Source organism: Anser anser (genome assembly GCF_964211835.1).
Source record: "Anser anser genome assembly, contig: HAP1_SCAFFOLD_95, whole genome shotgun sequence".
Lineage (NCBI taxonomy): Eukaryota > Metazoa > Chordata > Aves > Anseriformes > Anatidae > Anser > Anser anser.
In genome coordinates, this window is record NW_028153990.1 from 50 (window position 1) to 12,895 (window position 12,846).

The 12,846-nt window shown below is 59.9% G+C and overlaps 2 protein-coding genes across 2 annotated transcripts; both read right to left on the reverse strand.

The window, feature by feature from the left end:
• Positions 1-241: 241 nt before the first annotated feature.
• LOC310891011 (kinesin-like protein KIF22) lies at positions 242-1,852 on the reverse strand (the record flags this gene model as incomplete). Its single annotated transcript, XM_083853317.1, has 4 exons — positions 1,769-1,852; positions 758-890; positions 559-686; positions 242-466 (listed from the first exon to the last, which is right to left on the reverse strand). Coding segments are annotated over exons 1-4 (508 nt in total), but the record flags the coding sequence as incomplete, so codon positions are not given.
• Positions 1,853-2,535: 683 nt separating this feature from the next.
• Positions 2,536-12,340, reverse strand: LOC310891012 (ceramide synthase-like; the record flags this gene model as incomplete). The annotated part of the gene is made up of 4 exons (XM_083853318.1): positions 2,536-4,322; positions 6,739-6,834; positions 8,294-8,594; positions 12,267-12,340. The coding sequence occupies 4 exons, from the start codon at positions 12,338-12,340 to the stop codon at positions 4,056-4,058; spliced, it is 738 nt and encodes a 245-aa protein (XP_083709444.1). The 3' UTR covers positions 2,536-4,055.
• Positions 12,341-12,846: the final 506 nt, after the last annotated feature.

Consider the following 12,846-nt stretch of genomic DNA (forward strand, 5'->3'; position numbering starts at 1 on the left):
GGATGGATATGGGCATTAGGGGTAGATATGGGGATTTTGAGGAGGATGTGTTTTCTGGGGGGGATACAGGGGGGAAATGGGGATTTAGGAGGAGTATGGGAATTTTTTCAGGGGTATGTGGATTTGGGGGGGGGATAAGTGGGTGATATGGGGGTCTGGGGAGGGATCTGTCTATGGGTAGAACAGATCTGAAGACCCGGGGGGACCTGGGGGTGGGACAGGTTGATAAATGTGGGGACACCGGTGTGTGTGTGTGGGGGGGGGGGGACGTGAACAAAGGGAGGTGACATGGGGTGAGTCGGGGGGGTGGGGGGGGGAAGCGGGGCCCAACGCACCTCCTCGCAGTACACCTCCATGCAGGCCACGGTGACGCGGTGGCTGTCCCCGACGGCCTCCAGCACGTCCTCGAGGGCGCGCTGCACCAAGCCGGGCTCCCCCTCGCTGCCCAGCATGGTGTGCGTCTTCCCTGGGGGGGGGGTGGGCACCAGCACCGTGTCACCCCCCCAGGAGGGTCACCGCGGCATCAGGGACACTTGGCGGGGGGGTGACAACGCTCACCGGAGCCGCTGGGCCCGTAGGCGAGGACGGTGACATCGCGGCCGGCCAGGAGGTGGGACAGCAGCGGGCGGACGGAGCCCTCATAGACGGCGGCGGTGGAGCTGGCGGCACCGTAGATGGCATCGAAGCTGAGGAAGGAGGCGTTAGGAAGGGGGTGGGGGGCACCCATGGGTGCCGCCCGCCTTCCCCCGGGGCTCACCGGTAGCGGGAGGGGGCGTTGGGGGGCTCCTCGCGCAGCTCCAGGGTGTGGGAGTCGAGGGGGAGCAGGCAGGGCTCCTCGCCGGGGGGGCCGGGGCGCAGGCGGACGCAGACCTGCACCCGGCGGGGGGGTGCTGGGGGGGCACCAGCACCCGTTGAGGTGGTCCCGGCTGGACGACGAGTCCTCACAGCCCCCTGTCACCTCAGGAAGTGTCCCCCCACAGCCCCCCTGTCCCCTCACAGCCCCTCATCCACCTACAAAACGTCCCCCCACACACCATTCCCCTCAGGATTTGTCCCCTCACAGCCCCTTGACACCCCCAAAATGTCCCCTTACAGCCCCCGTCCCCTCACAGCCCCTCGTCCCCTCATGAAGTGTCCCCTCAGCACTTTCCTCCCCTCACAGTCCCTCATCCCCTCACAAAACGTCCCCCCACAGCCCCTCTCCCCTGACAGCCCCTTGTCCCCTCACAAAACGTCCCCTCACAGCCCATCCCCTCAGGAAGTGTTCCCTCACAGTCCCTGTCCCCCCGAAAACCCCTCGTCCCCTCCAAAATGTCCCCTCAGCTCCTGTCCCCTCACAAAACGTCGCCTGACAGCCCGTCCCCTCATGAAGTGTCCCCTCACAGCCCCCTGTCCCCTCACAAAATGCCCCCCTGACAGCCCCTCGTCCCCTGACAGCCCCTCATCCCCTCACAAAATGTCCCCCCACAGCCCCTCTCCCCTGACAGCCCCTTGTCCCCTCACAAAATGCCCCCCCCTAACAGCCCCCGGTCCCCTGACAGCCCCTCGTCTCCTCACAAAACGTCCCCTCACAGCCCCTCTCCCCTCACCGAACGACCCCTCAGCCCTTTTCCCCCTCACAACCCCTCATCCCCTCACCGCCAGAACCCCCTAAAGCCTCGCACCCCCTCCCCAGAACCTCCCTGAACCCCTCCGGCCGCCCAGATCCCCCCAATTCCCCTCAGATCCCCCCAAATTCCCCCCCCCGGCGCCCTCAGCCTCCCCGTACCGGCCGCAGCCGCCGCCGCCATCGCTCCCGCCCGACCGTTTGAAGCCGCGCGGCGGCAGCCAATGGGAGGCGAAGAGGTGCGCATGCGCAGTGCGGGCAGCCCGGCGGGGCAGGGCGAAATGGCGGCGGTTGCTTGGCAACGCGGGAAGGGGAGGGGACAAAATGGCGGCGGTTGCCTGAGAACGGAGGGAAAAGAGGCGGGAACAGCGGTGGCGGCGGCGGTTGCCTGGCAACGGGGGCGGGGCGAAGCCAAACGCGCCCAGTTCGTACTGGGAAAGGGCCCAGTTTGCACTGGGACTGCGCCCAGTTTGTATTGGGATTGGGCTGAGGGTCCCAGTTTGTACTGGGAGTGGGCCCAGTTTCTACTGGGACAGTTCCCAGTTTGTGCTAGGATGGGGCTGGGGATCCCAGTTTGTACTGGGATGGGGCTGGGCGTCCCAGTTCATACTGGGAAGGATCCCAGTTCATTCTGGGAAAGGGCTGGGGGTGCAAGTTTGTACTGGGAAGTGTCCCAGTTTGTACTGGGATGGGGCTGGGGGTCCCAGTTCGTACTGGGAATGGCCCCAGTTCATACTGGGAAGGGGCCCAGTTCCCGACCTCCCGGCGGGCAGTGACCTCAGGGGTGTGACATCAGCAGTGGGGTGGTGACGTCATCATCAGGGCGGTGACATCATCGGGGCGGTGACATCATCGGGGCTGTGACATCATCGGGGCGGTGACATCACGATCCCCCCCCCCCCCCATGTCCCCAAGGAGGAGCCGGGCCGTCCCCAAAGTCCTTTAATGCAGCCGCCGGGACAGCGCGGGGGCACCCTGCGGGCACCCATGGGTGGGGGGGGGACCCCCCTGAGACCCCCAGAGGGACCTCAGGGTGCCCCTAAGGACCCCAGGACCCCCTTGGGACCCCCCAAAGGACCTCAAGGTGCTCCTTGAAGTCCCCAGATTCCCTTGGGACCCTCACAAGGACCCCAAGGACCCCTTGAAGACCCCAGAACTCCCTTGGGACCCCCATAAGGACCTCAGGGTGCCCTCTGAAGACCCCAGGACACCCTTGGGACCCCCGTAAGGACCTCAGGGTGTCCCTGAAAGACCCCAGGACTCCCCATAGGGACATCAGGGTGCCTCATAAGGACCCCAGGAACTCCTTGGGACCCCATAAGGACCTTAGGGTGCCCCCTAAAGACCTCAGGACTCCCCATAAGGACCTCAGGGTGCCCCATAAGGACCCTAGAACCCCCTTGGGACACCCACATGGACTTAAGGGTGCCACCTAAAGACCCCAGGACCCCCTTGGGACCCCATTAAGGACCTCAAGGTGCCTCCTAAAGACCTCGGGACCCCCCCATAAGGACCTAAGGGTGCTCCCTGAAGACCCCAGGACCCCCTTGGGACCCCAGTATGGACCTTAGGGTGCCCCCTGGAGATCCCAGGACTCCCCACATGGACCTCAGGGTGCCCTCTAAGGACTGCTGGAGACCCCAGAACCCCCTTGGGACCCCCACAAGGACCTCAGGGTGCTCCCTGAAGACCCCAGGACCCCCCTAAGGATATCAGGGTGCCCTATAAGGACCCCAGGTGCCCCCTGAAAAACCCAGGATCCCCTTGGGACCCCCACAAGGACCTCAGGGTGCCTCCTAAAAACCCCAGAATCCCATTGGGACCCCAAAAGGACCTCAAGGTGCTCCCTGAAGACCTCAGGACCCCCTATATGGACCTTAGGGTGCCCCCTGAAGACCCCAAGACCCCCTTAAGGACCTTAGGGTGCCACCTAAGGACCCCAGGATCCCCTTGGGACCCCATTTTGGACCTCAAGGTGCTCCCTGAAGACCCCAGGACCCTCTTGGGACCCCCAGATGGACCTTAGGGTGCTCCATAAGGACCCCAGGACCCCCTTGGGACCCCCTTAAGGACCTCGGGGTGTGCTCTGAAGACCCCGGAACCCCCTTGAGACCCCCATAAGGACCTCAGGGTGCCCCCTGAAGACCTCGGGATCCCCCATAAGGACCTCAGGGTGCCCCATGAGGACCCCGGGACTCCCCATTAGGACCTAAGGGTGCCACCTAAAGACCCCAAGACCCCCATAAGGACCTCAGGGTGCCCCACAAGGACCCTAGAGCCCCCTTGGGACCTCCATACGGACCTCAGTGCGCCCCCAGAAGTCCCCCCGCTCCCACAACTGCCCCAGGCCGCCCCCTAACCCCCCCCCAAACCCCCCTCGAAGGACCTCAGGGTGCCCCCCCACCCCACCCCACCCCAAGGGACGCCCACCCCGCAGTGGCGGCGGGGCTCAGGGCGGGTGCCGGGGCGGGGGCCGGAAGAGGCGCCAGGCCCCCCGGCAGATGAGGCCAAACCAGTAGAGCTGGGGGGCCAGGAGGGCGGCGGCGGCGGCGTTGTAGGTGGGGGGCAGCGCCCCCGGCACCCGCAGCAGGGGCACCCCGAGGTGGCGCCCGTAGGCCCAGTACAGGTAGGGGAAGAGGAGCACGCGGCAGCCCAGGAAGGTCACCAGCATGGCCACCCCGTTGAGCTTGTGCAGCGCCGTGTGCTGCCGCTTGTACTGCGGGGGGTGGGGGGGGGAAAGGGGTGAGGGACACGTGGGATGGAGGCCCACCACCGTCCCATGTTCTCCCGGGGACCCACGTGGCGAGGGACACGAGGGGTTGGGGGCCCACCACCACCCCACGTTCTGCTGGGGACATGAAGGGTTGGGGACACAAGGGGTAGGGGACCCAAATGTTGGAGGACACAAGGGGTTGGGAGCCCACCACCACCCCATATTCTCCTGGGGACCCAGGTGTTGAGGGACACGAGGGGTTGGGGACCCACCACCCCCCCGTATTCTTCTGGGGACTCAAGGGGTTGGGGACACAAAGGGTTGGGGACCCAAATGTTGAGGGACGCGTGGGGCTGGGGGCCCAGCACCACCCCAAGTCATGCTGAGGACCCAAATGTTGAGGGACACGAGGGGTTGGGGGCCCACCACCACCCCATGTTCTCCTGGGGACTCAAGGGGTTGGGGACACAAAGGGTTGGGGACCCAAATGTTGAGGGACACGTGGGGTGGGGACCCACCATCACCCCATGTTCTGCTGGGGACTCCAGGGGTTGGGGACACAAAGGGTTGGGGACCCAAACGTTGAGGGACATGTGGGGTTGGAGGCCTACCACCACCCCATGTTCTCCCAGGGACCCAGATGTTGAGGGACACGTGGGGGTGGGGACCAACCAAAGTCATCTTGGGGAGCCAGGGGTTGGGGACATGAAGGGTTGGGGACCCAAATGTTGAGGGACGCGTGGGGTTGGGGGCCCACCACCATCCCAAGTCATGCTGGGGATCCATGTGGTGAGGGACACGAGGGGTTGGGGGCCCACCACCACCCCACGTTCTGCTGGGGACATGAAGGGTTGGGGACACAAGGGGTTGGGGACCCAAATGTTGGAGGACACAAGGGGTTGGGAGCCCACCACCACCCCATGTTGTCCTGGGGACCCAGGTGTTGAGGGACACGAGGGGTTGGGGACCCACCACCACCCCGTATTCTTCTGGGGACTCAAGGGGTTGGGGACACAAAGGGTTGGGGACCCAAATGTTGAGGGACGCGTGAGGTTGGGGGCCCAGCACCACCCTAAGTCATGCTGGGGACCCAAATGTTGAGGGACACGAGGGGTTGGGGGCCCACCACCACCCCATGTTCTTCTGGGGACTCAGGGGGTTGGGGACACAAAGGGTTGGGGACCCAAATGTTGAGGGACACGTGGGGTTGGGCCCACCTCCATCCCAAGTCATCCTGGGGACTCAAGGGGTTGGGGACACGAGGGATTGGGGACCCAAATGTTGAGGGACGCGTGGGGTTGGGGGCCCACCACCATCCCAAGTCATCCTGGGGACTCAAGGGTTGGGGGACATGAGAGGTTGGGGGCCCACCACCACCCCATGCTCTTCTGGGGACCCAAGGGGTTGGGGACACAAAAGGTTGGGGACCCAAATGTTGAGGGACGCATGGGGCTGGGGGCCCACCACCATCCCAAGTCATGCTGGGGACTCAAGGGGTTGGGGACCCAAGGGGTTGGGGACCCAAATATTGAGGGACGCGTGGGGTTGGGGGCCCACCAGCACCCCAAGTCATGCTGGGGACCCAGGGACTGGTGACACAAGGGGTTGGGGGCCTGAATGTTGAGGGACACGTCGGGTGGGGGCCCACCACCGTCCCAAGTCATCCCGGGGACTCAAGGGTTGGGGACCCGAACGTTGAGGGACACGTGGGATGGAGGCCCGCCACCACCCCATGTTCGGCCAGGGGTTGGGGACCCGAGGGTTGGGGACATGGAGGGTTGGGGACCCAAATGTTGAGGGACACGAGGGGTTGGGAGCCCACCACCACCCCACGTTCTTCTGGGGACCCAAAAGGTTGGAGACCCAACAGGTTGGAGACCCAACAGGTTGGAGACCCAAGGGGTTGGAGACATGAGGGCTTGGGGGCCCACCACCATCCCCTGTTATGCTGGAGACCCAGGGGTTGGGGACCCAAGGAGCTGGGGACATGAGGGGTTGGGGGCCTGAATGTTGAGGGACATGAGGGGTGGGGGCCCAAATGTTGAGGGACACGAGGGTTTGGGGACCCACCACCACCCCATGTTCTTCTGGGGACCCAGGGGTTGGGGACCCAAGGAGTTGGGGACCCAAATGTTGAGGGACACAAGAGTTTGGGGACCCACCACCACCCCACGTTCTTCTGGGGACCCAAGGGGTTGGGGACACAAAGGGTTGGGGACCCAAATGTTGAGGGACACGAGGGTTTGGGGGCCCACCACCACCTCATGTTCTCCCAGGGACCCAGATGTTGAGGGACACGTGGGGGTGGGGACCCACCACCACCCCATGTTCTTCTGGGGACTCAAGGGGTTGGGGACCCCGGGGCTGGAGCCCCCCCGGCCACCCCATTGTCCCCCCGGGGCCGCGTTTCGGGGCTCACCAGGATGAGGACCTTGCCCAGGCAGACGAAGGGGGTGCTGAGCTCCGCCATCAGCAGGCAACCCAGGAAGAAGTCGCCCTTCCCCTGGCGCCACAGCTGGGGGGGGGGGACACAGGGACATTTGGGGACACGCGGGGACATTTGGGGACACTTGGGGACATGTGGGGACACGGGGACATGGGGACATGGGGACATGGGGACATGGAGAAGCCAACAAGCACCATGACTCCGTGGTGGACCTCCATGAGTAGCTCCGTACCAAGGAGGTGTTCCACCACAAGTGTCCCCAAGTGTCCTCAAATGTCCCCAAATGTCCCCAAGTGTCCCCATGACCACGGAGAAGCCCACAACAGCGTGGTGGACCTCCATGAGCACGTCTGTCCTCATGGCCACGGAGAAGCCAACAAGGACCACAGCGTGGTGACCTCCATGAGTAGCTCCATCCCCAGGTGACCTTCTTCTACCCCGTGTCCCCAAATGTCCCCAAGTGTCCCCACGGCCACGGAGAAGCCCACAAAAGCGTGGTGGACCTCCATGAGCACGTCTGTCCCCGTGGCCACGGAGAAGCCAGCAAGGACCACAGCGTGGTGACCTCCACGAGTAGCTCCATACCCAAGTGACATTCTTCCACCCCATGTCCCCAAGTGTCCCCAAGTGTCCCCATGACCACGAAGAAGCCCACGAAGGCGTCGTGGACCTCCATGACCACGTCCACACCCAGCCGCCATCCCTCCACCTCCACATCCCCACGGCACCCTCGTGTCCCCACGCCATTCCCGTGTCCCCACACTGTTCCCGTGTCCACAAGGTGTCCCCCCGGTCCCTGTCCCCCACTCACGGTGGCCACGGGGAAGCAGACGAGCACCATGGCGGCGTGGTGGACCTCCATGAGCACGTCTGTCCTCATGGCCACGGAGAAGCCAACAAGGACCACAGCGTGGTGACCTCCATGAGTAGCTCCATCCCCAGGTGACCTTTTTCTACCCCGTGTCCCCAAGTGTCCCCAAGTGTCCCCAAGTGTCCCCAAGAGTCCCCATGACCACGGAGAAGCCCACGACAGCATGGTGGACCTCCATGAGCACGTCTGTCCTCATGGCCACGGAGAAGCCAACGAGGACCACAGCATGGTGACCTGCATGAGTAGCTCCACACCCAGGCGATGTCCTTCCACCCCATGTCCCCAAGTGTCCCCAGGTGTCCCCAGGTGTCCCCATGACCACGGAGAAGCCCACGACACCGTGGTGGACCTCCATGAGCACATCTGTCCTCATGGCCATGGAGAAGCCAACAAGGACCACAGCGTGGTGACCTCCACGAGTAGCTCCATACCCAGGTGACGTCCTTCCACCCCATGTCCCCAAGTGTCCCCAAGTGTCCCCGTGACCACGAAGAAGCCCACGAAGGCGTCGTGGACCTCCACGACCACGTCCACACCCAGCCGCCATCCCTCCACCTCCACATCCCCACGGCACCCTCGTGTCCCCACGCCGTTCCCGTGTCCCCACACCATTCCCGTGTCCCGAAGGTGTCCCCCCCGGTCCCTGCCCCCACTCACGGTGGCCACAGGGAAGCAGACGAGCACCATGGCGGCGTGGTGGAGCACCATCAGGAGGTCCTTGCGCAGGTAGGCGCCAGCGGCTGCCCGCAGGGATGGCGGTGGCCCGGCTTCGTGTCCCTTGACGCGCCCGCGGTGCCAGTGGCACAGGAACATGGCGTAGACATCGTACACAAAGTAGGGGACGGCGAACTGGGGGTACGCCCCCGCCAGCCAGTGCCTGCGGGGGGGCGCGGCGAGGACACCGGTGTCCTCGGAGGGCACAGGGGGAGGGTCTCGGGGGGACACGTGGGGGGAGGGGCTTGGGGGCGGCACGATTTGGGGGCACAGACAGCCAGGGATTTGGGGAGACCCCAATTTGGGAGACCTAGACACCCAGAGATTTGGGGACACCCCGATTTGGGTGACCCAAGTGTCCCAGGTGGCTTTGGGACACCCCAGTTTGGGCACCCAGACACCCAGGGACTTGGGGACACCCCAATTTGGGGCACCCAGACACCCAGGGACTTGGGGACACCCCGATTTGGGTGACCCAAGTGTCCCAGGTGGCTTTGGGACACCCCAATTTGGGCACCCAGACACCGAGGAAATTGGGGACACCCCGATATGGGGCACCCAAACACCCAGAGATTTGGGGACACCCCGATTTGGGTGACCCAAGTGTCCCAGGTGGCTTTGGGACACCCCAATTTGGGGCACCCAGACACCCAGGTGTGGGAAAGGAATTCACAGGTGGCTTTGCGCTGCTTCACACATCCCTGAATTAGAGATAATGAGGAAACAAGCGGTAGAAACAAAAACTTGAGCAAGGTGGAGATAAAGTAAATTGGCTACAGTGTTAAAGATGAGCTTTGGGCAGTGGCCAATTGCTGGCTGGCTCGAGGCGCGTGTCTGAGGGTCTCTAACCAATTGTATGACAGATTCGGGTGCGTGGACAGCGCGTGGGGCTACGGGGAAAGTATATGTAGTAGTGAAAAAGGGCAATAAACGTCTCCAGTTCAAGAGCCATCAGGAGTTTGTGTCTTGCATCCCTTCAAATGGTGACTCCGACGTGATCAGGGAGGAGCAGCGCTGCACGAGCGTCCGAAGGGAACCCAGCCGAATGAGTCAAGCTCACAGCTGGACTGCAGCTTCAACCCCGGGACATCACCTGAAGGACAGGTGAGGGGCTGGGCATTGATCATGGGAGCTAGCCTTTCGGCAGAGGAAGAGGCTATAGTGAAACTACTAATGCAACTCCTAATAGACAGGGGAGTAAAAAATGATCCGTTTAAAATAAAGCTATTATTGAAATTTTTGCAAAAACAAGGGCTCCCCTCAATGGCTTCCACAGTATTTGATGTAAAAACTTGGGACCAAGCGGAGGAAAAAATATGGGAAGCAGCGTCCAGTGGGGATACTGATGCTGCTGAGGTAACGGCTACGTGGCGGCTGGTGACTGAGACTTTAGGATCGTGGCAGGCAGAAAAGGAAGTACAGAACGCCACTGCCCAGGCAATAACAGCAGCCGAACCGAGATCAGAGCCTGCAAGGTCACCAGAGCGGTGCGATTTGATAGACCTAGGGGATGACAAGGAAGAGAGCCACGGACCGCCGCCGCAGAGCCCCTCCCCGCTAACCCCCTTGGCTCCCACCTTGCCTACCCCCGATAATGCCTCCCTGCAGGCCTGAGCTTTCGACCCGCGGGAACGATGGGAGCTAGTGCGCCGGGAAGCGCTAAAGGATGGGGACGCGGTAGGAATGCCTTTCCCGGTGCAGGTGCGACCTAATGGTCCAAATGAATATCATGCCTTCCAATGGGACCTAATTAAAGAATTAAGAAAGGCTGTGACTACATATGGATTACACGCACCATTTACTCAGTCATTGTTAGAAAATGTTATGACTGGTCAATTGTTGGTGCCGTACGATTGCCGTCAGATAGCTGCGCTAATTTTAACGCCAACACAAAAATTACTCTGGGAGCAAAAATGGAAAGAAGGGTGCGAATTAGCCGCCCTAGGTAACATAGAACGGCAGCCTGGCGACCCCCTCCGGGGAGCCGGGATCCCACAGTTGATGGGGACCGAGCCGTTACTTGATCCGAGATTGCAGGCTAGGCTCAACGATGCCGTCCTGTGGCAGTCCGCGTCTCTGGCCCTCCAGGCTATGCTGAAGTTGCCTGAAGTTGGAAAAGTCCAGCCATCATTTACCAGCAGTAGGCAACAAGTTACCGAGCCTTATATGCAATTCATTGATAGATTGCGAGACGCTTTGGGCAAACAAATTGACAACCACGAGGCCAAAGAGGCCCTTATGCTAAAACTGGCAGTGGACAATGCAAACACAGACTGTAAGAAAATACTCCAAGCCCTGCCTGCTAATACTACATTAGTACAAATGATAGAGGCATGCAGTCGAGTTGGATCCATAGAACATCACAGTGCTGCTTTGGCCGGAGCTTTTGGTGCTGTGCTTCAAATCGGAGGTAAACGGTGTTCCCGCTGCCAAGCCACGGGACATTTTGCTGCTGAATGTCCACAGCGAGGAGCGGGAGGGGGGACGTGGTAACCCTGCTCCTCCCGCTGCTTGCCCACGGTGCGGCAAGGGATGGCACTGGGCTAGCCAGTGCCATTCGAAGCATAATGCAGAGGGAAAACCTTTACGATGGCGGCAGGGAAACGGGAAGCGGAGCGCGAAAAGGCAATAGGTGTAATTGTTAATGGTTTCCGAGATATGGTTTCCAAAGGATAGAGTTGAAATGCAACGCTAACGCAGGGTCCAGCGCCACCTGCACCCCCGCTGTCACCTCCGAGCACCCGCACACCCGCCCCGCCGCCGGCTGCTGCGTTTCTCAGGTTTGAGCGCACGCCCGCGCGCACCGGGCGCTGCCGTGTTCCGCCCGCTGCTGCGCCCGGGCCCTCCGCCCCGCGGGACCCCGCTCACCGCCGCCCTCCGCCGCCGCCGCTGCTGCCCCCCGCCATCCCCCCCACCCCCGGGCCGGCTCCCCCTCAGCCTGCCGGCCCCTCTGCTGGTGCTGCGGGCCGCCGGCGGCAGCTCGGCCGAGGGTGTGGGTGGATCCCCTGAAAAGGCAGCCACAGATCTCAGCAGTGAACGCAAACTCAGTAAATCCCAGCAGCTGAAAAAAGTTTTCAAAGAATATGGTGCTGTAGGGGTTTCATTCCACGTTGGAATTTCACTAGTATCTCTAGGAATCTTCTACCTGGCTGCGTCAAGTGGCGTGGATATGACTGCGGTTCTCTTCAAACTTGGTTTCAGTGAGTCATCGCTGCAATCTAAAAGGGCTGCTGGTACAGGCACATCCCTGTTGGCATATGCTATTCACAAATTGTTTGCTCCAGTACAAATAATTTTTGTGCCAGCGATACAGATGGCAACGTTTAACAACAGGAAAACATCACATTGTTCCTCATCCAGCTAAATTAGACGGCTAAGCACCTGAACGTGCTTTCTCACAAACCACCGTGTCCCCTGCTCACCACCTTTGGGTTTTTCCAACTAAGACAAGAGTTGCTGTTGTAACATCACAATTTGCGTGAATAACAATCTGTGTAGCTCAAAATATTACACTGTTTCTCTCTCTTGGGGTAGAATATTTGCATTGTGCCAAATGCTAGTAGATATTTTCATATATTTTCTATGCTTTGTGATACCTTAATATATGCAGATTTTCAGACTTGTGTCCTCTTGTGTTAGAGATAAAAACCATAAATGATGGAGAAATTACATTGTGAATGTGTCTTAGGCTGTTAAATATTTGTTTTTCAGTTGTTTTTTTTTTAATGTATGTATTTAAGTAAATTTGTTAGCATATTTTTGACAATTTATATTCATAAATGTTTTGAAGTAATTGTTTCAGGGAAAGTATCTGTGCTGCACTCTCAATAAAAATGTGCTAAATAAATAAAAAAAGAAGAGAGAAAAAAAGAGAAAAAAAAAGAAAAAGAAGGAAAAAAAAAGAAAAACCTAGTACCTTTGAATATTGTATCGGACTCGCAATATGCTGTAAGTGTCGCTCAGCGCATTGAGAGGGCCAATTTGAGACATATCCCAAAGGAAAACTTGTTTCTAAAATTTAAAGAACTGTTATTTTTGGTAGAGCAGCGAGTGCACCCATATTGTATTATTCATATGTGGAGCCACACCATGTTACCCGGTATTTTTGCAGAGGGTAACGCACATGCTGACCAGCTAACTAATATGACCCTGACTGCCCTGGTGCCTAAGGTGCTGGAGCAAGCATGGTTATCCCATGCCTTTTTCCATCAATCCGCCAAAGTCTTGGCGAAACATTTCACTATATCGATCGCTGACGCCAAATTGATTGCCCAAACATGTCCTGACTGTCAACAACATGTTTTGACCCCATCTTTAACGGTAAACCATAGAAGTCTACGGTCCTTACAGTTATGGCAGACTGACGTGACGCATATTCCAGAATTTGGTCGCTTGAAAAATGTTCATGTATTGGTAGATACTTTCTCTCATGCTATTTGAGTGACAGTTGCGGTGGGTGAAACTAGTCGCCACGTCCAGGCTCACGTCCGTGTTGC